The sequence below is a fragment of the Octodon degus genome, unplaced genomic scaffold (assembly GCF_000260255.1).
Source record: "Octodon degus isolate 3935 unplaced genomic scaffold, OctDeg1.0 scaffold00012, whole genome shotgun sequence".
Taxonomy (NCBI): domain Eukaryota; kingdom Metazoa; phylum Chordata; class Mammalia; order Rodentia; family Octodontidae; genus Octodon; species Octodon degus.
Window position 1 is genome coordinate 12,641,386 of NW_004524588.1, and position 24,764 is coordinate 12,666,149.

Genomic DNA, 24,764 nt, shown 5'->3' on the forward strand with positions numbered 1-24,764 from the left:
ATCTAAATATGTTCAAACATATACATAGATCCTAATTGATTACAGTAAGTTGCTTACTTTTGTATTTTTGCGCAAACATGAAACACTTCACAAAAAATGTAAATGGACATATCCTGTTTAAAGAAGGGAAGGGTCTTCTTTTACTGCAGTAAAAGAACTGATGTGTGGGGCTGTGAGGTCAAGGTCTGCACTATTAGCTGTGTCTTGGAAGTGTCTCTCAAGGCTCAGTCTTCTCACCGCATAACTAAAGAGGCAGGTGATCTCTAAGGTCCTAATGGTACTGGTATCTTAGGATTCCACAAAAAAGGAATTACAGTTTCTAATGGATTTTCCCACTACTATCTGAGAAGTAGCTACTTGTCTTGACTTCTATTTTTATATCAATACCCAATCCAGACATCTCCAAACTAAAATGGTAAACCCTTTTTGAAGTAATGCAGAAAGAAAATTTAAAAATCTAATGTCTTTTTTCCTAAAAATATTAAATTTAACAAGGGTTACAAAATAGTCCCAGTTAAACAAGTGCTGAGATTCATATGCCATCTTGTTACCTAACACAGTGGTAGGTAGCTCACACATTCAGGGAAGTCTTTCACACTGAGGCACCATGGAAATGACACTAGCAAGGGGCTTATGAACACTTGTCCCTCCATCCCTCTTTTCTGGATACAGCCCTAGGAACTATGATGGTTGTGAACATGTGCTGTAAGTTTTGGAAAGTGAATAAAAGACTTAAGCAGGAAAGTAAAATGGCATACTTTAGTTGGGGAAGATTCAAGAGGATCAAGAGATCAAAAACCCGTAGATTTCACCAAAGGGGAATGGAAGAAAGTGCCAAGGAAAGAAGGTAAGGAATAGAAGCCAAAGGGAGACCTTTTCTAGAGAAAGGGACTCAAAGTGAGCACGGTTGCTGAGGTAGAAAATCAAGAACACTGCACGTCAGAAAAACACAAGGAAGAAAAATGTACACACAGTGCTGATCTCAATCACCTTGGAATGAAGAAAAAGTATGCCAATAATTCCCTCATAAAAAATTTAGGACATTCATTTCTTTATCAGTTGCAATGAGGAAAGTAGTATTACCATGCCTTTTATAGCTCTTCATGGACTTTAAATTTCCCCTCCACTCTCTTCCTCACAAAATTTCATTTTAACCTCTTCTTACAGGTCTTTTATTTTCTAATAATTTTTAGCACCATTCTCAGGAAACCTGCCAATAGTCCCATATCTTAAGTTATCAAGTTCAGAGTTGAAGAGAGTATTCTAGTAAAAATTTCACAAAAGTTAAATATATATGGGAGATTAGCTTTTAATTCCCACACGCTAAGTTCCAATTGTACACTCTAGTCCTGTACTTAGTCCTTAAACAAATGCACTATAGCAGAGTTCCCAGCCTGGGACAAAACTGCTAACAAACTCAGCTTTAAGAGAAGAGCTACATTCTGGCTCATCTCAGAGGGTTCAGCCCGTGGTCAACTGGCTCCAATGCAGCAATAGCAGGGTGCAAGGCTAACAGAGGAAAGCTGCTGACTCATGGCAGGTACAGCAATACAGCAGACATTTGAGGCAGCTCCCAAAGCCCGACCTGCTCCAGCTGGGCTCCGTTTCCTAACAGCACATTCAGCTCTGATCTCATTAATGGGTTCACACCCAAGCTCGATCACCTTCTGACCTACCTCTGAAAGCTGGAGCCTTTAGGAGTGTATTTTAGATCTAAACTTCCTTTATGGTCCCTTTTAAAGTTTTCCTAACACAAAAGTTGTCAACAAATTATATTGTCTTATTTTATATACTAGGTAGAAATGATCATAAAACAAAACTAAGCCTCAAAATAAAATCAGCTCATCTTGTGGTAGCCCAAACCCTAAACCAGAGAATTATGGTCAGGTTGTGTTACAAATATCACTGAAGAATCACATCTATAGCAAGGATTTACAAGGCTCCATGGACAGTAGTTAATGGAAGAAATAATCTGCCAAAACTCCTTAATAAAACAACAATTTGAAAGTCTTGAGATTTGACTTACATATTTTATTTTTTAAATGAAAAGAATCGAGAATAATAGAGACATGTACTATATCTGAAAAAAGAGGGAAAACAACTTTTTTAACAAGGTCAAGATTTGAGTATAAAAAGAACCTACAACTGTCAGAATAAGAGGCTAAAAGACAAAGTTTCCTATGGAGACACAGGACGGCCCACAGTTCTGAGGACCCTAGGCGGGAGATGGCAGTTCCACAGCCCCTAGCTGTCTTGCTGGGCCCTGGTTATTTTTTGAGGTTTATTTAGAGTGACCCTGAACCCACATAAGCCTCCACATCCCTGGGGTCCTGACACACTTTCTAGTAGTTTAACATGGACTTCACCAATGGACTCAGAGTAAGAGCTGTTTTTAGGTGAAGCAGCATTTAATGCTTCATATAATGCAGTGCCTATTTTCAAGGTTATAAATGCAGATATCTACACTGATACGCTTCGCTGAGAAGTCTATTATAAACCAGAAACTACAAGTCATGATCTCATTTTTTTCCTCTGAAAACATTTCTATTACTTAAATATAGTTAATATGTAAATAATGTACATATATTGATTTCTGGAGTATTTTGTTTTTCAATGTATATACCCTCTACCACTTGCATGAATATTCTGTTGATATCAAAATATCTACTGATATTTTGTTGCAAAGTGAACAGTATAACTGAAGGGTTTTTGGCTGTTAAAATTGCAAATATTGTCTTCACTAAATAAAAATCTCATGTATTGTTAAAAAAAAAAAAGAATAAGAGGCTATCTGCTCTATGGGGGGAACATTATGCCTTTTCTGTTCTTCTTTTTCCATTGCTTTTTCTATGTGACTCCTTTTCCTTTGGCCTTAATACACTGATAAACTAGCTAAGACTTTCATTGTGATGTTAAAGAGAAGTGGTGAGAGTAGATATCTTTGACATATCACACACACACGCACGCACGCACACAGCAATCACATCTTCTGAGGTACGCATTGTCAAGAGGCTTTGGAAACAATGTAAGTACATAAAATAGGGAGTTTATGGTTCCTAAATCTACAAGCCTCATTTATTTTGTTTTAAAGTAAAACTGTTTTTCCTACTGCTATGTCTACCTTTCAAATAACCAAAAATGCTCATGTCTTAAAGAACAAAAGGTAGTTACTCAAGGACAGAGAACAGGGAAAGGTACTAACAGTTCAAAAGCTGTTCGTTTACACAGGAGCAGGGAGCTTTGTGATCGACAACACATCACAGCGATTTGAGCTAATACTATACATTTCAAAATTGCTAAAAGTAAATTTCAGATGTTTCACCACAAAACATTAGTGAGATGAAGGATTTATTGGCCTGAGATGGTCATTCCACATGGTATATGTATATGAAACAGCACAATGCACTCCTTAAATACACAGAACTATGACTTGTCCACTAAAAACAATTCTAAAAATACTTCATGCCTTAGCATAGATGATGTGATTCAGAAACAATATAGCTACAAATCCCTGATGTCATCATTTCATCCACCATCTTTGCTTAGTCACAATTTTCATGAACTTAAAGGTATATACACATCAGTACGGCTTTCACTTTATTAGCATTCTGGTTACAATGCGGCACTCTCTCTTCCAAATTAACAATGTTTGTTTTTGACTTTGTTGTTACCCTCTTTAAAATAAAAACTAAAGAAAAGACAATGACACCTACTATCAGAACATGATTTTTGATAGTATTCTGTCTAATTTTTACCCCACAAAACTTATTTTTTGTATTAGGGAAGGGTCTGCAGGGTGTTCAGGGTCTCACCACTAGATCAGACTCATTGTAATCTGCCTGTTTAAAGCCTCCCAAGAGCTGGGATTACAGGCACATGCCACCACGTCCTCAGTGCACCCCGGGGACAGGGCTGGCATGGCAGGCCCAGGATTGAACCCCCAGCGCCTGGGCGCTTTAATTCACTGAGCTATTTGGCTGACCCACAGCTATTTGGCCCCTGCCTTTGTTCCAAAAAACTTACAGATGCACTTTTCAACACTGTCACTTAATGCTTGGCTGAAACTGTTACAAGCTTTAAAAGTTATTTTAAATTATAACACAGTTTAAGAGATCAGCAACCTATCTAACAAAATCACAATGGACATTCAAAAAACTGCATGCTACCCAGTAGTACACTGACAAGTGCTTATTATAAGCTAAGGCAACACCACATCAGCTGCAGTAACAAGCACAAAATTTAAAATGAATAGAGCTTTGCCAGCTTGAAATTAGAGGACTCCTGGCAACAGTTTTATTTTTTTATCATACTTGTGATTTTGCTAGAGTAAGAATCTTAAGATTGCTAATCTATACAATTTCAAATCTGCATAATTTTAAAATTTATATTACTGAAAAAATTTTAAGATCAGTGATCAATAAAACTTCTGGACTGTTTTCTAACAGGAACAATGATTCTGAAGGTTTGAACAAATCTTCCAAAAACAATTTTTTTTTTACAGTGGAATTTTTAGTTTTAATTTTTTGAAGAATCTCCCCACTGATTTCCATTAACAATTATACTAGTTTAATATCCTACCAACAATATAGGATTGTTTATTTCCCCACAGCCTCTCCAACATTTGTTAATATTTGACTTCTTGATGATAGCCATTCTTTCTGAGAAATATGGTTTCTCAGTATTGTTTTCATTTTCATTTCACTAATGACCACATATGTTGACTTTTTTTTCATGTATTTATTGGCCATTGTATTTCTTCTTATGAGAAGTATTTAATTCAGTTGCCCATCTTTGATTGGGTCTTCTGGGAGGGTCCAATTTTTGTTTCTTAGTTTTGTTTTGTTGTTGTTGTTCTAGTTGTCAGTCCTCTGTTGAAGGAAGAGCTATTGAAAAAATTTCCTATAACAGAGGCAGTTAAGCTTAACATCACTGTCTGAATATCACATATGTTAGACATAAAATGAAACTGCTATTTTCCAACAACCATGGATGTTCTAAAATTTAAATCCCAAAAAATAAATAAATAAATAAAATTTAAATCCCTATAGAATGTATGAAAAGGTCCTTTAAAGACTTCTCCAAATTCAGCTTCTCTAACAGCAATGGAACACCCACCTCTGACAAAACAAAACAAAAAAGGCTATACAAATAAAGGACCATTTTGCAGTGAAAAAAAAAATGTATCTATGTATATACAAGATAGTTAGGATAGATATACAGCTACCCTCTCTTAGTTCAAAGAGAAGAAAGGCCTGTACTAATACTGCTTAGACAAGACACCATGCCTACGGCAGTCCTCTGAATAACCACTCTGAAGATAACATGCAATGTATCAACCACTGCAACTGTCCCACCAACCTGCCTTGAACTGTTTCATTGCTATTTTAGCTTTTTTTCTCACCAAAATGAATAAAAACTTTTTGAAAATTTCCCCATTCTGTAAGTTATCTCTTCGCTCTTTTGGTTGTTTATTTTGCTGTGTGGAAACTTTTTAAATTCTCTATGATTCTATTTGTTCAATTTTGATGCTCTTTTTGATCAATTTGAGTTCTGTTCAGAAAATCCTTGCTTACACCTATGTCATCATCAAGTGTTTTACTTATTGTATCTTTCAGCAAATTACATTTTTCTGCTTTAACATTTAGATGTTTGATCCATTTTAAGCTGTGGATCTAGATTAAATCTTCTACATATGGCTAGCCAGTTTTCCCACCACTGTATTTTTTAAAATAATTTTACTGAGAAACAAATAGCAATAAGACAGTTTCAAAACCGATTAGTAAGACAGTCCCAACAATTAATACATTGCATATTGTTGTCTTAGTGGTTATTCATTGTATAAGATACAGATGTGATATCCTATCCACAAATGCTATTAGCCAAATTTTTTTATCAAAATATTTCTCAGAGAAAGTTATAGCTGGAGACTTGCTCCTTTCACATAATTTGTGCCCTTGCCAACAGCAAAAGATGTATCAGATGTGCATCTTACATTAGGATTGTTTTGTATGCTTATTACAACGCTGATTAAGACAGACTGTCCACTGCCACTCTCAACTTTTTCAAAACAAAATCAAAGGATATCTGCGTGGGAACATTACATATTAAAAATGCAAAATTTTATATATATATATATATATATTTTTTTTTGTACCAGGGATCGAACTCAGGACTTTGTGTTTGCCAGGCAGGCACTTATGCCACTGAGCTATCTCCCTAGCTTAATTACACAAGAATATAAAATCTAATTTCCTAAACCACATGCCTGTAATATCAGCACTGGGGAGGCTGAAACAGGAGGATCACTACAAGTCCAAGTTCAGAGTGAGACTCTGTACCAAATAAAGATTAAAAATAAATAAAATAAAATCTAATTTCCTAAAGATTGAGCTATCATAGTAGAAATAATAAGCATGATGAAAACATTTCTGCATACATTATTAGGATATCTGAATAGGAACAGTTTCCCTCAAAACAGACACATGAAGAGAAAAAAACAAAGCACAAACTAGGTAAATCTGATCACAGAGGTGTAACTGCCACCTAGTGACCAAATGCTGTGAAACATTGAAAACTTAAAAGCTACCTGTATCATCCAAAGGATTTACATTAATTACAAAAGTTTGCCATCAGCATGTCTATAATTGTGTTCTTTCCAAAATTTAAAACTGTCTTTTATTCAGTCATTCACTCATTACTACATATAGTATAAAAAACAGGAATTATTTTTTCGGGAACCTAGAACTCCCCAGCCCTTCCTTAGCATTGAGACAAGATTTCACAAAGTTGTCCAGGCTGGGTTTCAACTTGCAATCCACTCACCTCAGCCTCCCAGAGCGCTAGGATTCCAGGTGCACTGCCACCGGGCCACAGAGAAATGATTTCATCCCTCATCACAGGCTACGAATAGACAGCACACAAGTACACAAAAAAATATAAACTAGACTATGACAAAGGCTATGAAAGGTCTTCAGGGGCAGAAAAGTAGGCCACAGAGGAACACAAACCACTGTCTTAGTCCATTTCATGTTGCTGTGTATTGATACACACAGTACTACCCCATGGGTAATTTCAGACAGTAAAACTGGGCAATTGGGCAAAGGAGGGCCTCTTGCTACCCAAACCCATTATCCTTCATCACGGCACCCTGCTCATTTCTTCCATAGCATTTGTCATAATCTAGCAACTGTTTCTTTTGTGACACTGAGAAGCATCACATAAACTGAAGCATGACAGATGAGAAGCATCAATAGGCATTTTTAGGATAGAGGAAAGAAAACATCCCAGCACGATGCTGAAGAGAGGATGGTGTGGCTAAAGTGAGAGATGAGGAAGTGGGGAGGAAGAACAATCCTCCGTCCGCAGGCAATGCACAGCCTTTTAGGCTAGGATAAGGAACACGGAGATGACTGCATGTCACTGCGATTTTAATCAGAGGCCTGAACTGCCTGATATGTGTCATGACAAATCCCCCAGTTGCTGGGCTCAAGAGCAGAATCAGTAGTGCTAGGCCTGCAGCTTATCCACTCATCTACTTATAGCTACTATAAATAATGCTACTATAAAGACCAGCATACAAGACTCTGAGCCCCTTTCACTTTTCTTGAATTCCATTACCAAATAGTAGAACTGCTAGCTCATAATAATAATAATTCTATTTAACTTCTAAGAAGCTGCCAGTTTTCCATAACAGCTGCACTATTTAATACTTCCACCAAAAATGGAGAGGTGTCCCATCTCCCCATCCTTGCCAATACTTGTCATTTTCTAGTTTCTTGTTAACAGCCATCTTAATGGGCATGAAGTAGTAGCTCATTGTGTGTATGGACTATTTTAATATACTAAAAATCAAATACAAGTATTTAAAACACTTACTATTCTAAATACACATTAATTTAATCCTTACAAATGCCACATGAGGTGGGTACTATTACCACCTTCATTTGATAATGACAGGGAGATCAGTAACCTAGAGTCACAGGGTTTTATTTTATAGTACATACAAGGTCCCTACTGAAAGAAAGGAAGGGAGAAAAGGCAAGTGATGCCAAACCCACAATTAGAGCAACAAGAAAATGTTGAACATTTGGATCCCTCTTCCTCTAATATTCTGCTGGTGTGCTGAAAAATAGGAACAAGTAAGTACATTCTATTTTCATCCACAAGCACTCATCTGTTATTACTAATGCACTGCAAACATCCACAATGATTATGTTAGTCTTTAAAATTTAATTTCTTTATTCTTAAATAGCATCATGGATCTAATTTGTATTGCTGGACATTTATAATATATTTTTATTAAATATATTTTAAAAACAGACAACCCACTTACATTGTTAGAAAATTAAAAAGCATAAAAAGTTCTGTAACAAAAATTTCCCACCAGGGGTTAGGGGTATGGCTCAGTGGTGTAGTACATGCATGGTAGGCACGAGGTCTGTGATTGTGGTACTGGAAAAAAAGAAAAAAACAAAAATCCCTGATTCTCTGTTGCCAGCAGGTAAACAATGGCATTTGTCCTAGCATTTTGATGTTAGAAACATCTCTTCAATAAATCAGCTAAATACACAACTTTTCCTGAAGGATGAGAGTGAATCTGAAGATGAAATTACAAAATGACTTGCTGAATTACAGCTTCCATAGGAGACTGTTCAGAGCACAAGAGATCAGCTTTTCTCAAAGGCAAAAACAAATATTAACTACTTTTTTATATTGTCATACTGACTGATAATGGCAGCCACACATACAAACATGCAGATCTGAGAAGTGCTGAAGGACATTGGTATATAGTTTCCTTGAGATTTTTGAACTTTTTAAGGGTGCTTAACATCTCTATCTAGTAAGACCAACATCTGGGCCTCCCTAGACAATTTCTATTGACTGTTTTTTGCCTAAGAAAAGACCATTATTCCTACTTCTGCATGTTTCTCCAATTTTTGTTGCGAAACGAGCACCGTAATGAGGATCACCACCCTCCTCTACAGGTCCAGTATGCTGCTGGTGCTGATTCTTTGGCTGCTAGTGCTATTTGTTACTCTTGTGACTTTTCTGGAAGAAACCTTTAATGCCCCAATGCCTTACAGTATGTGACTACAGAAATCCCCGCTCGGTTTAGTGTTCCGCTGACTGCAGAGGCCTCCTTATACCTAAAAGCCTTCTATCCTTTGATGAGGGGCTTCATGTGTTAACTGTGTACACTTTCAACATTCAAATAGTTTAAGGGTTGAGGAGACAGCTCAGTGACATAAGCACCTGCCTGGTAAGCACAAGGTCCTGAATCTGATTCACAGTACTACAAACAAACAAACAACATATTCAAATAGTTTAGGTTTGCCTTAGCCTTCACTTCCTGCTTACAGGAAAGCTCGGGTCAGCCAGATGGGGGCAGGGAGGACCTTTCAGGTCTCTCCTGGCATGTAAATCATCCTGCACGTGTGCACAGTTTCTGGATCCCCAGACGATTTCAAAAGCCCACTATGGACATCTCACTCCACAGTTATTCCTTTTAAATTTTTACTGGGCTTTTGTTTTTTGCATCTGGTACCATAAACTCAGGCAGCTAAAATGTTACACCTACAGCTGACAAATTCCCTGGGGACTAAGCTTTCTCCACAAAGCAATCTCTGAAGTAGGTAAACTAAGGACTTCCTAGAGTAGAGCTCTCCCAGAAACCTTCAGGATCAGGTGAAAGAGCAAACCCAGTCTGCCCTTCCAATGACATCAGGCTGCTGCTTTCATGGCTACTGTAGTCCTTAGGGCAGGCAGAGGTACGTTTGGCCAAGCTGTAATGCCACAAATACCAAAGTAGACGCTGTGCTAAGGACTTCATTTCCTAATCAATAACAACCCTATGAGGACAGAACTACTACCCTATACTATAGAACCAAAAACTGCAGCATAAGTCAGTTAAAGAAAATAGGTCTCACAGGATAGTCACAATGTTGGTATCTAATCCCAGGCTACTCTCATTGTTCTACAAAACCTTCTTTTGTGAAGAATAATAGTCAAAGGTGTAGTTGAATATGAAGACACGAGAGATTACATATAAGTTATATACAATAAAAAATTTATAGAATATGTTGTAAATAAGTTATCAATGAGTTCTTTCAACTAATCAATTTGGATATGAATCATATGCAACTTAAAAAAAAAACTGAAAATTTTCTTTTTCCCCTGTACTATGTAAAAACAAATACTAACATCTACATTTTCACAAGTTCTATAGAGTCCAAACACCACTGTTATAAATTATTTCATCATCACATGTCTGTAATAGATGTTCCCAGAGAAAAAGAAACTATATGAAAAAAGAAAAACAAAAAGAAAATATAAGGAAAAGGCAGAGGCTTAGGAGTTAAGAGTGCCTTAGGTTTAAATCGTAGCTGTCTCACTTGATACTTGTATGAAAAAAAAAATTAATACTTCTGTGTCTCAGTTTCTTCGGCTATTACAATACTGGCGAACCTATGGTATGTGTCCTACAGTAGGCTATTTGCTATCACTAAAAGCTCTAAAAAGTTCAAAAACATGGACTGTATCAGGGAAGGTTAGCACATGTGAGACCCTGATTCCACTCTTGGCACAAAATATATATATATTAAGTTAAGGAGGGTAAAACTACCTCACATAACAAGCTGCACTGTAATACACACTCAAATGATCCAAAAGAGATTAAGAGTTAGAAATTCAGTGAAGTACTGAGAATCAATTCTAAGAGGGCACCTGAATGAGTAACCATCTTACAATGGAGAGAGGCAGTCTCTCTATTAAAGGAAAAGTGTGATGAGCATTAACACAGGAAAGTGGTTTTAACGGGTCATGAGGAAAATGAAGAAAAAATTAATTCTGATCAAGAAACACGGTAGTTCCTAAAAGTGCACATGAACTGTGCCATTAATGAGGCACAAAAACACAAACTGTGATGGGGAAAGAACAAAGAAAGAAAAAGAAAAAAATATATACATATATACAAGATAGTTAAGATAGTTTTACAGCTAGCTTCTCTCAGTTCCCTGAAAAGAATGATTGGCCCTAATATTCTTCAGACAAGATACCACACCTCTATCTTATACTCTGATTAACTAATACTAAGACAATAATATGTAATGTATCAACTATTGTATTATCTTAGACAACACTGCCAGAGAAACATGGTATTAGAACATCTCCAGATGGCCTGTGATATAAAATGCTGTAAAATGGGTCTTTTTCAATAAAATCTAACTTACATTTAGAAAAAAAAAAATACCTATGTAAGAAGACACAGAACTCCTTCCACTAGTTAAAGGACACTACATCAGTGGCCATTCTTAAGACTTGGAAGACAGGTTTCACTGAGACAAACTGGCCCTGATCCTCCTCTACACTGTCGCCTGTTCTGCTTTAGTTGCTTTTCTGGTGTCATCCTTCTGCTAGTGAAGAGGCAGTCTTAGCTCTTGAGATTCCCTATTGTCACCTTTCCAGGCTGAGAATGATAACTCAGGGATGAATTATCTCTGTAACTCACTGAGCCTGAGAGAAGACTTCCTTTCTCTGGCCTTACTTTTAATCTTTTCCTGCCAGGTAGTATTTTTCTCTTTTGGCGTCATGTAAGATTAAAAAGAACTCTAAACTGTTTCAACCTTTTCCTTTCATCCAACAACTAAGTGAAGTCCATAGAAAACTAGCATTTGCTAATGCCAAAGACAGGGAAGTCATCTTAGATGAGGGACACATACTCCATCACTGGGTCAGGTAAAACAATGGAATTTTCACAAAAAAAACATATGGGACCAAGGAGATAGCTCAATGGTCTAAGCACCTGCCTGGCAAACACAAGGACCCAAGATTGATCCCTGGTATGACATGCCATGTTGGTCCTAAGCCAAGCCAACCACTGAAACCAGGTGTGGTGGTGCACACCTGTAATCCCAGTACAAGGGAGGCTAAAGGAGGAAAATCACTGAGTATAAGCTGTGTGGTGAGACCCTGTACCAAGCAAAGCGAAGCAAAGCAAAGCAAAGCGAAGCAAAGCAAAGCAAAAGCAAAAGCAAAAGCAAAAGCAAAAGCAAAGCAAAGCAGGCAGGCTGGATAGACGGATGGATTAGAAAAAAATTTTTAATTAAAAAAAAAAAGCCGTGTGTCCTGGCTTAGAGTTCTTGGAAGGTCTCCCTCAGAAGACTCAATCTGAGATATGATGGAAAGAACCGACTTCTGGTAAAACCAGAAGGAGCTATTTCCAAAGTACCACACTTACGGGATCAAAGCACATTTAGCCTAAGGTAGGATCTCCAACCTTTCCTCTTCCCCCCTCCTAGGTCTAGTTATCATTTATATGCATAGGAGAAAATACTTTGGTAAGTTGTGGACTTTGAAACTCTCACCTAAAGTACTAGGTAATGATTTTACTCAGGCTTTTACCTATGCCTTATATAACTCTGACAAAGGGTTACTAACTCTTGTTAAACATTCTTAGAGCAGCTGCCACTCTTCAAACAGAGGACATATTTTCCCAGCAATTTTTTGGTGACTCCACATTGAAGCTAATGGCCAATGGACTGCTGACCCAACAGCTAGGTGGATTACTTCCTGGAATCCAATCGCTAGTTTCATGAACCATTAGAAATTGAGAACTGAGGTGTTATGGTCAGGGCTGGTCTCTGACAGATACCAAAGGTTCCTCACTGAAAACTGGTTTCTGACCACAGAAAAATCTCCACTTAACTACTATATGTTTCTCTTTACTATTAAGTCAGAAACCCCAACTTTTCTCCAACTTGTTGGACATTAACCTTAAAACCAGTTGGTCCTTAGACTAGACCTACCTCTAAGAGTCAGGCCGAAGCAACTTGCAACAATTGTTTCCTTTTTCATGGAGGAAAATAATTATCAGAACAATTCATATTTATGTCCTACATATGCTAAGGCTTAAGATAGATTTTTAGTTCATCTCTTCTCTTGTGTGCATAGAAGACTAATAAATATACTTTTACTAACATGTGAAATGTGATTGCTTAATGTAACTTTAACCCGTGAACTTCAAAGATAAATTCAAGTAAAACAGCCTTGTTCTGCTGCTAGGAAAGGCTGCCCAGCTGATTAGATGGATAACATAATTATCTTAGAGACCTCTTTGCCGTAGGACATAGACAACAGTCAACTGCTTCTATCTATCTCTAGAAGTTATCTCCTTCACAGCCTGAGAAGGGCTCTACTTCTAACTCACTTTGGTACATGCCCTCTTTTAAACAACAAAAGCAACAGTTTGTATTATAAAGTTATACCTTCTTTCAAACATTACTGCCACAGTTGGGTCAATTGTAACTTTTATTTATAAGTGTCCCAGCGGAGTAAGTTCACAGTTTTCTGGGAGGATGAAATTGTGTACCAGTTTGAAGGTGGATAGGCTGGCTGAATTTTTGTCTTCAGCTTTCTCTCCAGATGACATCCACATGCCCTGGAGAGGAATCTACTAGGAGTGCCAGAAGGATATAAGTAGAAAAATCAAATAGAAATGAAAGAGGATGCCCAGTTTCTTTTTGCATTTCAGACATTGGGGGGCTCAATGTCAAAGTCTCTTCTCCTTTGAAATATGTGTGTGTGTGTGTGTGTGTGAGAGAGAGAGAGAGAGAGAGAGAGAGAGAGAGAGAGAGTCTCACTATGTAGTTCAGGCTAGCCTTGAGCTCACTTTGTAGCCCAGACTGGTCTTGAACTCACAATGATCCTCCTGCCTCAGTCTTCCAAGTGCTGAGATTATAGGTGTGCACCACCACGCCTGGCAAAAAATCATTCCTAAGCAATGGAAGATATTTAGTCCTTGTATGTTGAAAAAGAGCCATTTGATATTTTTCTGTACACACTACTGGCCCCCCTATCCCCAGAGCCAAAATGTAGAGTTAAATATTAATTATGATACTATTTTACAACTAGAATCATACTGTAAAAAGAGAAAATGGTCAGAATTGCATTATGTTCAAACCTTTACATTAAGAATTCTCACTTATGCTCAAACAATAACTATAATTTCTATGAGACCATTCACATTCATGTATCTCTCTGTGACTTAAAACAGATGTTAGATCTAGAAAAATTTTCCGATGATCCTGATAACATTCAGGTCTTTAAGAGTATTTACTCAAGCTCCACATGCCACACCACACCCGCCATTAAGAAAGCCTGAGCCCACAAAAGTATTTACTCAGACCTATGAACTAAACTAGAAAGATGTAATGTTAATCTTAAATCAAACACTAACTTCAAATGAGAGATCAACAGCATTACAAGATGCTATTACATTTGAGGATAAAGATCATACTAGTTTTAGATAGCCAGAAGACAAGCGGCCAGAAGGACAACCAGTGCCCACAATGGAGCTCAAGTAGTCCCTACCCAGGACCCCTGCTGGCCTAACCTCCATACAGGAGAGTGGAGCAGGAGACATTTTCAAGGGTGTTTTCTTGAAGACCTAAGAAGGACAGAAACCAAGTCCTCTGGTTATTTTAAATTGTCAACTATTTATCAGGATGAGGATAAACACTCCTCTGCCTTCCTAGATCATTCACAAGAAGCACTGGTTAAATATATGTCAATAGCTTCTGATTCAATAGAAGGATAGATTATGCTTAAAGAAACATTTATTACCCAGTCTGCCCCAGACATTAAGACAAAGTTACAGGGCCAGGGAGATAGCTCAGTATAATAAGCGCTTGCCTGGCAAGCGCAAGGGCCTGAGTTCAATCCCTAGTTCCGCCAAAAAAAATAAATAACAAAAAATAAAAATAAAAACATTAAAAAAAAGAAAAGAAAAAATTACAGGGCCAGCCAAATAGCTTAGCGGATTAAAGCGCCTGCAAGCAGGTGCAGGGGCCAGTCTATCAAGACTATTGGGCCCTTGGACACTCCATCCTCTCCCTCTAGCCAGACTGTTATCTCCACCTGCCAACTCCATGGAGGACCCCTGAGTAATCATGATTAGAGGGGGTTCAATCCCCGGATCTGTCATGCTGGCCCTGCCCCCAGGGCACACTGAGAAGGTGATTTGAGACTGGGCATGGTGGTGTGTGCCTGTAATCCCAGGTCTTGAGAGGCTATAAACAGACTGATCACTATGAGTCTGATCTTGTAGTGAGACCCTGAACACCCTTAGACCCTTCCCTAAAATACAAAAAAAAAAGTTACAAAAAATAGCTTTTGCTCCAGAAAAAAAAAGCTTTAGTGCCTCCTTAGTCGTTTAATTCTATTATCAAGATTGGGAGAAACCCACAATGAGAAAGCAAAGGAAGCACAAAGTAGCTGCCTTTGTTGTGACCTTTTAAAGACAGAACTAAAGTCTGATTCTCGGGGTTTCAAGAAGTCTTCAATGACTACCAACCTCACCTGCCACCACTGCCAAAAGCCAGGCCACCTTAAGAGGCCCTTGTACCACGCCCTGACTCCAAAGGTAGCCCCTGGAAGTAGGAATGCACGCTGAGGCAGAGGCCCCAGAACCCAGGCTCACTTTTCCAGCCAGTCTAGCAAGACTATCGGGCCCTCAGACACTCCATCCTCTCCCTATGGCAAGACTGTCATCTTCACCTGCCAACTCCATGGAGGACCCCTGAGTAATCATGATTAGAGGAGGGGAGAACCCTGCCTATTTCTGGACATGGGATAGGTCTTTGTCTTTTTCAATCCTGGCCTTCCCAGCCATCATATCTCAATAAAAAAGGAGTCACCGGATAAAACATAATTCATTTAATAGTAAATACTTTTATCTATCCATCCATTCATCCGTTCATCTGTCCATCTACCTATCTATCTCCAGATTGACAATTAAAATGATGGTTAGACTCACTTTACAAATATAATATACATTATTGTCTTGGACAGTAACTTGAGAGTTTTTCATTGTTCAAAAATAATGTAGTTACCTGTTTCACATAAGCCATCAAAAATTTGGAGATAATTATTGTTTTACCCTGTCAAAATTGACCCCATTTTGTTGCCCTTCTAACCTCGCTGAGTTCCTGTTCTGTATGTGCCAACCCCTACCAATTCCTCACCCGTGACTCAAGTCTTATCATATCTGTTCCCCAAACCTTATCTCAATGAACTATTCCTGCCAATTCCTCATCCCTGTGACTCAAGTCTTATATCTGTTCCCCAAATCTTATCTCAATGAACTATTCCTCCCAATTCCTCATCCCTGTGACTATTCCTCTCCACCCCTTCCCTGTTTTTGTGGTTTTCAAGCTTAAATACTGATCCTTGTCAATGCTCGGCACGCACTTAGGCACTCTGCGCCAGGTGTTGCTGCTGGGTACCAGCTAAAATAAAGCGCTTCTTTTAACTTTTGGACTTGCCTCGTTGTCATCTGATTTTTGAGCTACAACATTTGGGGGCTTGTCCAGGATCCCTAAAGGCCTCTTCTTTTTGACGTGGTAAGTAACATTCAACCTAAATTTTGTTATGCCGGCTTAAACTCAAATGTAAATTACTTCCTTAAATTGGTTTTGATTTAGCTTTACAGATTTTAAAGAACTACAGTCACCTCGTCAACCTCTCCTTTCACTTTGCCTCTTTGCTTTTGTTCTGTTTTCTTGATTTCTTAATGGTTTCTTGATGGTTTCATAGTGAGTACTCAAATTGGTTGTGATGTTGACTCGCAAACTCCGGTCTCCGAGTCCTTGGAGTGGGACAGATTTTGGGAGATCTCAATTGGAGGTGAATGGACCTAGGTGTCCCTTTCGCCGCAGAGCTCTGTTTTCAGTGAGGCAAACGGACCTAGGTGTCCCTTTTGCCAATTGGTTGCCTTTAGAAATTATGGACTTCGGTCATATATAGAGGTTTCCGTGACCTCCGGGTTCTCTTTAGGTAAGGTTCTTTTACCCCTACCCCCTACCCCTACAGATTCTAACTGTAGGGGGCTAGCCGCATGTGCGCGACCTCTTCTTTTATCTCTCTTTGAGATTTATGCCTCCCCTACCCCTACAGATTCTGACTGTAGGGGGCTAGCAACATCAGCTCGACCCTCTCTCTAATTTCATGCAGACTAATTCCTCTGTATAAAAGATTTCCTTGATACCCCTACCCTTACCAAGTCCTCCTGCATAGGGGGCATACACTTCACTTTCATACAGGATTTATTTAGGCCCATTGGACTAGTCTGCCTCTTGTGTAAAGTGAATTATTTCCACCTTTACCAAGTCCCCCAGTAGATTTAATCTAATTAGGAGCATACACTTTCATACAGGATTTATTTGGGCCCAACTGGAACCATCTGGGTAAGTCTAGTTGTGCTGTCTTTCTGTTGTCTGTCTGTCTGTACTAGCCAGTTTGTTTTTCTTTCTTTGGTTTTGTTTGGTCTATTTGTGTCTATCATGGGCCAAATACCATCCAACCCTTCAACTCCTCTGTTCCTTGTCCTTGACCACTTTTCTCTTTTTAAGGAACGAGCCAGAGGATATGGAGACCCTGTCTATCCGAAAAGGCTCCAGTTGGTGGAGGAGATGCCTTCCAATTTGGTTTCTCTTTGAGATTTGGTTTGAACTAGCCTGTTTTCTCTTTGAGATTTGGTTTGGACTAGTCTGTTTTCTCTTTGAGATTTGGTTTGGACTAGTTTGTTTTTGGTTTTGTTTGGTCTATTTGTGTTTGTCTGTCTTTCTTTGTCCATCCCCGACCATCATGGGACAAATGTCTTCTGTGTCATCAACACTCCCCTACCCCTACAGATTCTAACTGTGGGGGGCTAGCAGCTTTTGCTGGACCTCTCATTTAACATCTCCCCTTGAGATTCTCCATGGGCTAGTCTGCTTTTTATGTTAACTGTTTTCCTGCCTCTTGAGTAGAGCTAAGTCCTGATTGTGGGGATCTGTTCTTCATACATTGGGCGCCTGTTAATTTTTTGGTTTTGTTTGGTCTATGTATGTCTATGTTTTGTCTGTTACAAATGTTTTAAAGATTTCAGAAAACAAGCAAAAGGGATTTGGAGAACCTATGTTCCTGGCAAATTGCAGGCTTTTTGTGAACATAAATGGCCCTTCTTTAATATCTCTTGGCCTCCCAAGGGCAATTTTGCTTTCTTCACAGGTCAAGTCTTCGCCATGTCATTCTTTGACCCACCTGTCCATCCAGATCAGATCATCTACACATAAGTCTGGATTGACCTCATCCAGGATCCACCCACCTGCACCCTCTTGGGATCCCCCTCCTAGCTTCCTGAAAGACTCTGAGCAGACATCCTCCACCATCTGTTGCTGACCCTCTGACATGACTCAAAGATTGCTGTTCTGGACTCCCAGACAACTGGCTAATTTCACCTGGTCACACTGGCAGTTCCGGCTATGACTCCCGACCATCACCCTCAGAACCTGCTTGTTCCACCTGCCAACTGGTACTAAATTTGTTATACAATTGTTACAATATTGATCAAAATGTGTTGGTAAATTTAAGCTAAAAAGAAAAAACAAACAAACAAAAAAAGAGGCACCATCAGTTACGCTCTTTAGACTTCACTCTGACAGCAGCTCTCATACATGAACATTCACCATCAGAATTCAGAGCAGATGGATAAAATACACACATTGCTGGACACTGTCCTAGAGAGCAAATCTGAAGAGGGCCTGAGAACCTACATTTCCCAAGAATGACATGTGAAGGGAACTCCTCTTTGGGAAAGACCATTCTAGATGGAAATGGTGTTTAAGTAAAACTGAGAGGTGATATACAGGGTAGGCCTGAGAAAATACAAGATGCCAACTGCCAAAATGATGGGCTTTGCATAAGAGTAAGAAATATGCTTAGAAATATAAAAATCAAAACTTTCTAAATGACACACTTTTATAGTAAGTTACCCTTCCTGGCTTTGACATTTAAGAATAAATCTAAAAGCCAGATAGGGTGGCCCATGCCTGAAATCCCAGTTGTTCAGGAAGCTGAGGCAGGATGATCATAAATTCAAGCTCAGCCTGGGAAATTAGAACACCAAAGGTAAGAGAACAGGAAGTAGGGAAATCATTTTTAAATGGGAAGGGGGACAAGATGGAGGGAGGGTAGAGGGAAGGAGAAAGAACAGAAGGAAAAAGGGATTTGGAAAACAAGAAAATTGAAGAAAAACGGAAACAGAGCTTTTGCAAATGAGAAGAAAAACAAGAGCTGGAAAGAGCAGGAAGGCGGGAGGAGATGAGCACATAAAAGGGATTAAAATGAATGATGTCACTGTACAAACTTCCCATAATAAATGTAATCGCTATGTACAGCAAACATGTACTAATAAAAAGCTTTTAAAAATTCAATAAAATAAAATGGGCTGAGGACACAACACAGCTCATTGGTAGAGCATCTGCCTAGCACACAATAAGCCCTGGGTTCAATCTCGAATACCACCAAAACAAAAAAAGATTTTTTAAACAACTAAAACATAAATACCTCTCTGTAATACATGTACCTCCACCCTGGTATCTTTAAGCTTCCTCCCATCCTCAGCTTTGCATTACAAAAGCAAAAATAAGGGAATAAGGCCTCCATTGATTTCTTATATTATTTCCTTTCCTTACAAAGATTTGAAAAATGTCACCCTATCAGTTTTTTAAAATGAAAATGCAACACTAATACATCTTGAATTTCAGTATTTTACCTAGTAAGGTACAGAATAAAATTCCTTTAAAAAAAATTTATTAGGTAGCTTCACTTATGAACTTTAGGTAATTTTTCATACTTACCAAAACCATCAATATCTAGATTATTTTCAATCACAACATCTAGCAGACTGTCACCAATTTTTCCTTTGGCTGTTAATTTTTCACCATCTCGATTAATGAAATGGACTGTTATTTTATCTTCTGAGCTGGAAAAGGAAGCAGTTATTTAGTATCTTTAGTAATTTCAGACATAATTTATTAACCTGAAAGGCCAAAGAAAAAAAGCATATGCTTGTATGGATATATTCTTATACAGAATTTTCTTTTCTCTTGAAAGCTTATCTATGAAGACGACATCAAAATTCAAAAGCCTATCTCTCCATCTACTTACCAGGTGACAAGCTCAATCACCTCAAAGAAAAAGACAACCTCTGGTCAGGGACATCTGGGGTACTGAAGTACTTATCTTTGCACAGATCACAGACCCATAATATTTAGTAATCATTACCACTCATGAAGTCTACCAGGATGGGAAGTACTAAGGATCCAACCTATTTTGTTCTTACGTAGCTTTCTGAAAAAATTATCTTCCATAAACGAAGCCCTAAAAGGCAACACCAAGGTTATGGAGAGCTTTCATTCTGCCATTAACTGGTGACTGCAGTGAAGGTGCCCAATAAGACCCTGCTACTGAGAAGCAGCAGTTAAAAAAACAACAACTAACGGGGCTGGGGAGATGGCTCAGTGGAATAAGCGTTTCCCTAGCAAGCACAAGGGTCTGAGTTCAATCCTCAGTTCCTCAAAAAAAAAAAAAAAAAAAAAAAAAAACACAACTAAGAACCTCTCTGTTTTTTGAGTGCCTGAATATTTCACTTCATTTCAGCCTATATTCTGTATTCAAAAACTACTAGAACTAAGAAAGATTTTTTGTATCCTGAAAAATAAATATATCTTCTATGTTTTCCTGTAAGATACTATCTTATTAGGTAACTGACTTAAATTTCTTTCCCTTCTCACAACTATCATGCCAAAACTTTGAAAACTATTCTAGCAACTGGATCATTATCACTATAATTTTTTATCCCAATTAAAATGAGTTTTTCAACTTAAAACAATGAGTTAACTCATAATTTCAGCACTTGGAAGGCTAAGGGAGGAGCATATTAAATTTGAGGCCTGTCTGGTCTCACTACGCAGTTTAAAAAAAAAAGCCAATAGACAATAGCCCACCAAAGAAAATTCTATTATAAATAAAACCCAGAATTAAACTTTCAGAACAATAAATATCTCAAAAATCATTAAATCCTATTACCTCATTCACAAATGAGGCAACTTAAGCCTCTAAATTGGATATCATCCCTGATATGATGACCCTCAAAAAAGATGATTCTGTTAAAAAAGTAACAAAATGTTAGGGGAAGTATGTGTTTGTGTCCCTCGTAAGAACGTGTTTTTGTCTAACGCTTTATAGCAAAAAAAAGCTTTAAAAACAAGTATTCCTGTCAGACAGTGGCATACACCTGTAATCTACAGGAGGATCCCCATGTTTGAGGCCAGCCTGAGCAACTTTAATGAAAATCTGTCTCAAAATAAAAAATAAAAAGGCTGGGAATTTAGCTTAGTGGTAGAGTACCTGCTTTTGAGTTCAAACTCCAAAGTAGGCAAAGAAAAACAGTATTGTACATTAATCACAATTTTTAAACTAAACAACTGCCATGTTTCCAGGGTAGAATGGCTGAGAATGAAGACATTCCCAAGAGTCAAGTCAGTGGCCAGGGAGATAGCTCAGCGGTCTACACGCCTGCCTGGCAAGAGCGAAGTCCAGGGTTTAATCCCCAATACCACATGCCATGCAGGCCACCAAGACTGGGCATGGTGGCACATGCCTGTAATCCTAGCACTGGGGAGGCTGAGATAGAAGGATCACTGTGAGTCTGCGCTTATAGCAAGATCCTTTACAAATAATTTTTTTTTTTTTTTTTTTTTTTTTTTTTTTTAAGTTAAGGCAAGGAGAACATTTTGGGAGGTTAACAGGGAAGCACAAACTACACACTGAAGCTCTTGACTTAAGGACTGGTCACAAAGTAGAATGGCAGGTTCAATGCTAGACTTCCTTAATAACTGGAAAAATGAGACAAGAATGTCCCAAAGCCTGAGGGAACTGCGACGCTGAGAAATCTAGAGTCTTAACACCTGTAGCAAGGGCCTTCTGCACACTCGGCTAAAGTTACAGGAAAATAATAACAGAAAGAACTGCTCCATTCATAGAATTCTGAAAGCCTGGGTTTTAGGTTTCTTGTTGTTTTGCAGCATAATACAGCTACATTTACAACAAAGAAATCTGAATTTTTTTTATATCAGACTCTTCTGGAAAATCAGGGTAACATTTCCTGCTAAGACCTGTCCTGCTGCTATATATTAAAGGTCCTGAGTTCAATCCCTGGTACCAAAAAATAGCAATAATAAATAAAATAAAGGAGGACAGCCCTATTTAAAAAAAAAAAAAAAAAAAAAGCCGAGGAAAAGTACCACTCAGTTTACTGAAAAGGACAGGAAGGGAAGCACAAAAGGAAAGAGAAAAGGTAATCATACAGCTGAAAGAGCACAAGCGCCAACAGATGCAGATTCTAGACCTGGTTTAGAATAATATTCATTAGATGAACATGGGAAGTCATTCATAACTGGAATAATGACTTTACCAAACTGTGAGCTAAAGAAATAAATTGATCTTAATTGATAGAATTAAAATTTTTAAATTTATAGAATTAAAAGCAAGTTGGTGGAAATACATGTTTACTGAAAACATTATACAAAATTTCAAAAATCATTTATAAATATGTACTTTATCTAAATATCTCTGGTTTATTTTGATTTTGTTGGGTGGTTTTGGTGCTGAGACTCAAACATAAGGCCTGGTGCATACCGGGCAAGTGCTCTACCACTGAGCTATACCTCCAGTATCCTAAGTAGTTTCTATTTGTTCCCTATTACTGATTGGTGGTGGTGGGTTTTATAGTTTTTTCTACAATTCTAGGTCTGATAAAAAAACTTAGCAGGTCCCAAAAGAGATGAGATCTCGTATACTGAGAAAATAAATATAATTTTTCAAAGAACTAAGAAAGATTCTTGTATCTTGAAAAATAAATAAAATATCTTCTTTTATGTTTTCCTGTAAGATACTATCTTACTAAGTAAACTGAGTAATCGCCACCACTTCAAACACTTGCTCTTTATACATCTTTCCTGTGTATTCTGCTTGATCACAGCAGGACTGTGACAACCCTGTCAGGGGTTGCTGAGCTACACATCCCAGAAGGTTATTAAGAAGAAAAAGAAGCCACAGCTGCCAATGTCCACCCTTTTCCTGTGGGCCCAAAAAAGAGACCCCAGTCTAAGGTCCACTACTTCCATAACCATCTTAACTCTCCCAAACGACTGCCTCATGGAACTACTGCTGGGAGTAGCTAAGTAGCAGAGCACTGGCCTGGCACTCATAAGCCCTGTTTAGGTCTGGATCCCCAACACCACACCAAAAAAAAAAAGAAAAGAAAAAAAATGCTTATCAATTATCGTGATGAGCAAAACCATATCTAGCTAAATTCCCATTCTGATTCTGCCAGTTACTTAATATGAATATTTTATTACCACTTATCTTCCCTTCTTACATCATAGAATTGTCTTAAAAATCACGTGAAATAACATGTAAAAGCCTTTTGTAATATAAATATTTACAAGATATAAAGTACTATGCCAAGGCATTTTAGAGTAAAAGGCATTTTCTGTTGACAGTCAAAATGTTAGACAGACTTTAAGCTCAACACTGCTCAGTGCAATCCGACTCATGCAAGAGCAAGGATGTTCTGTGCTTGCCATGGCCAGTGTAGCAACCACTAGCCACAAGCAGCTACTACTCAGTACTTGAACTATGACTAGCATAACTAGGCATCTTTAATTTTATTTCATCTTATTTTAAACTTCAACAGTGACTTGTGGTTAACAGCTACCATACTGAACAGTGCAAGTCTGGGATAATAAGTACTAGAAAATCTAGCTGTAGCTCCAAAGTCTAAAACGAAGTACAAGGCCACAAGGTCTTAAATTCGATCCCTCATACCGGGGGAAAAAAAAAAAAAAATACAAAGTGCCAATGTGAAGGAAAAGGGTCAAATAGAACAGACGCTAAAACAACTTGACATATCCAAATGCAAATTTTGGGTGCAGTAATTCCCATTTATAAAAGTACTCATGTTCCCTTAAATACTAGCTACGTGCACATTCAAAGCATGGTCTGACTTGTACGAACTTTCCAAGAACGCAATCACTGAAGAAAGGCCACCGGCAGAGGAGGTCAAAGTCAGCAAGGACCAGGTAGGTAGGCAGGAGGGAGTAGAGGTTGAAGGGTGGGGAGGCAGAGGAACAATTAATCCTCCACAGGCGTACCCAGTATCTAAGTTTAAGGGTCAGACATACATTTTCGACGCTCAGCAATGCTATCTAAATCTCAAATCTTTCCCTCTATTTCTTGCTTTTTGCTACACCGCTCCCCCAGCTGTCTAGGTTCACATTATATACATCTCCATCAGGGGCTAACCTCTGAAATTATGAGAAACTTCTTACCTCAAAAAAATCTAAAAGGTCAGCGCTTTTTAAAAATAAATATGCCCAAGAGTATAAAGCTTCGACCTATCTTAGGAAAAACTTGTTTCACATCTCAACATTTAACACAAAAGTCTCATCACCGTAAGCCCAAGAAACTTGCTAACAGGTGACACCAGCTGACCCCTCACTATCCACCGGGCACATTGCCTGTACAACTGTATTATCTCATCTACTCTCGCAATAATCCTATAAACTCTACACTGTCGTTTACCACCTGTTCACTAGCGGGGAAGCCTGGCAGGGACTGCGGAAGATGCACAGGTAATACACGCGCAGAGCGACAATCCTGCCTCGCCGCCCCAACGGCGCAGCGCCCCTCCAGCCCTCTTCCTAATAACGCGAACGCACAAACAACTGGCAAGCAGGGAGCCCGGAGGCGTGTCCTACCACATGCGGCGGGAGAGGACTCCCAGCGCGGCCAAGCGTGCAGGGTTCAGCCCCGCGGAGCCCAGAGGCGGCCCGGGACCCCAGCACGGCGCGCCCGACGCCCAGGGCCAGGCGCGGCGCGGA

The 24,764-nt window shown here is 38.6% G+C and overlaps 1 protein-coding gene across 1 annotated transcript in view; it reads right to left on the minus strand.

Moving 5' to 3' along the window:
* Fdx1 (ferredoxin 1) overlaps window positions 1–24,743 on the minus strand; it is a 52,873-nt gene extending 28,130 nt beyond the window's left edge. The window contains exons 1-2 of the mRNA XM_004626215.2: window positions 24,642–24,743; window positions 19,677–19,801 (exon numbers count right to left, since the gene is read on the minus strand). Of these exons, the coding sequence (XP_004626272.2) occupies window positions 19,677–19,801; window positions 24,642–24,646 (130 nt within the window). The 5' untranslated portion in view covers window positions 24,647–24,743. The remainder of the gene's footprint in view (window positions 1–19,676; window positions 19,802–24,641) is intronic.
* Between the last annotated feature and the right edge of the window lie 21 nt (window positions 24,744–24,764).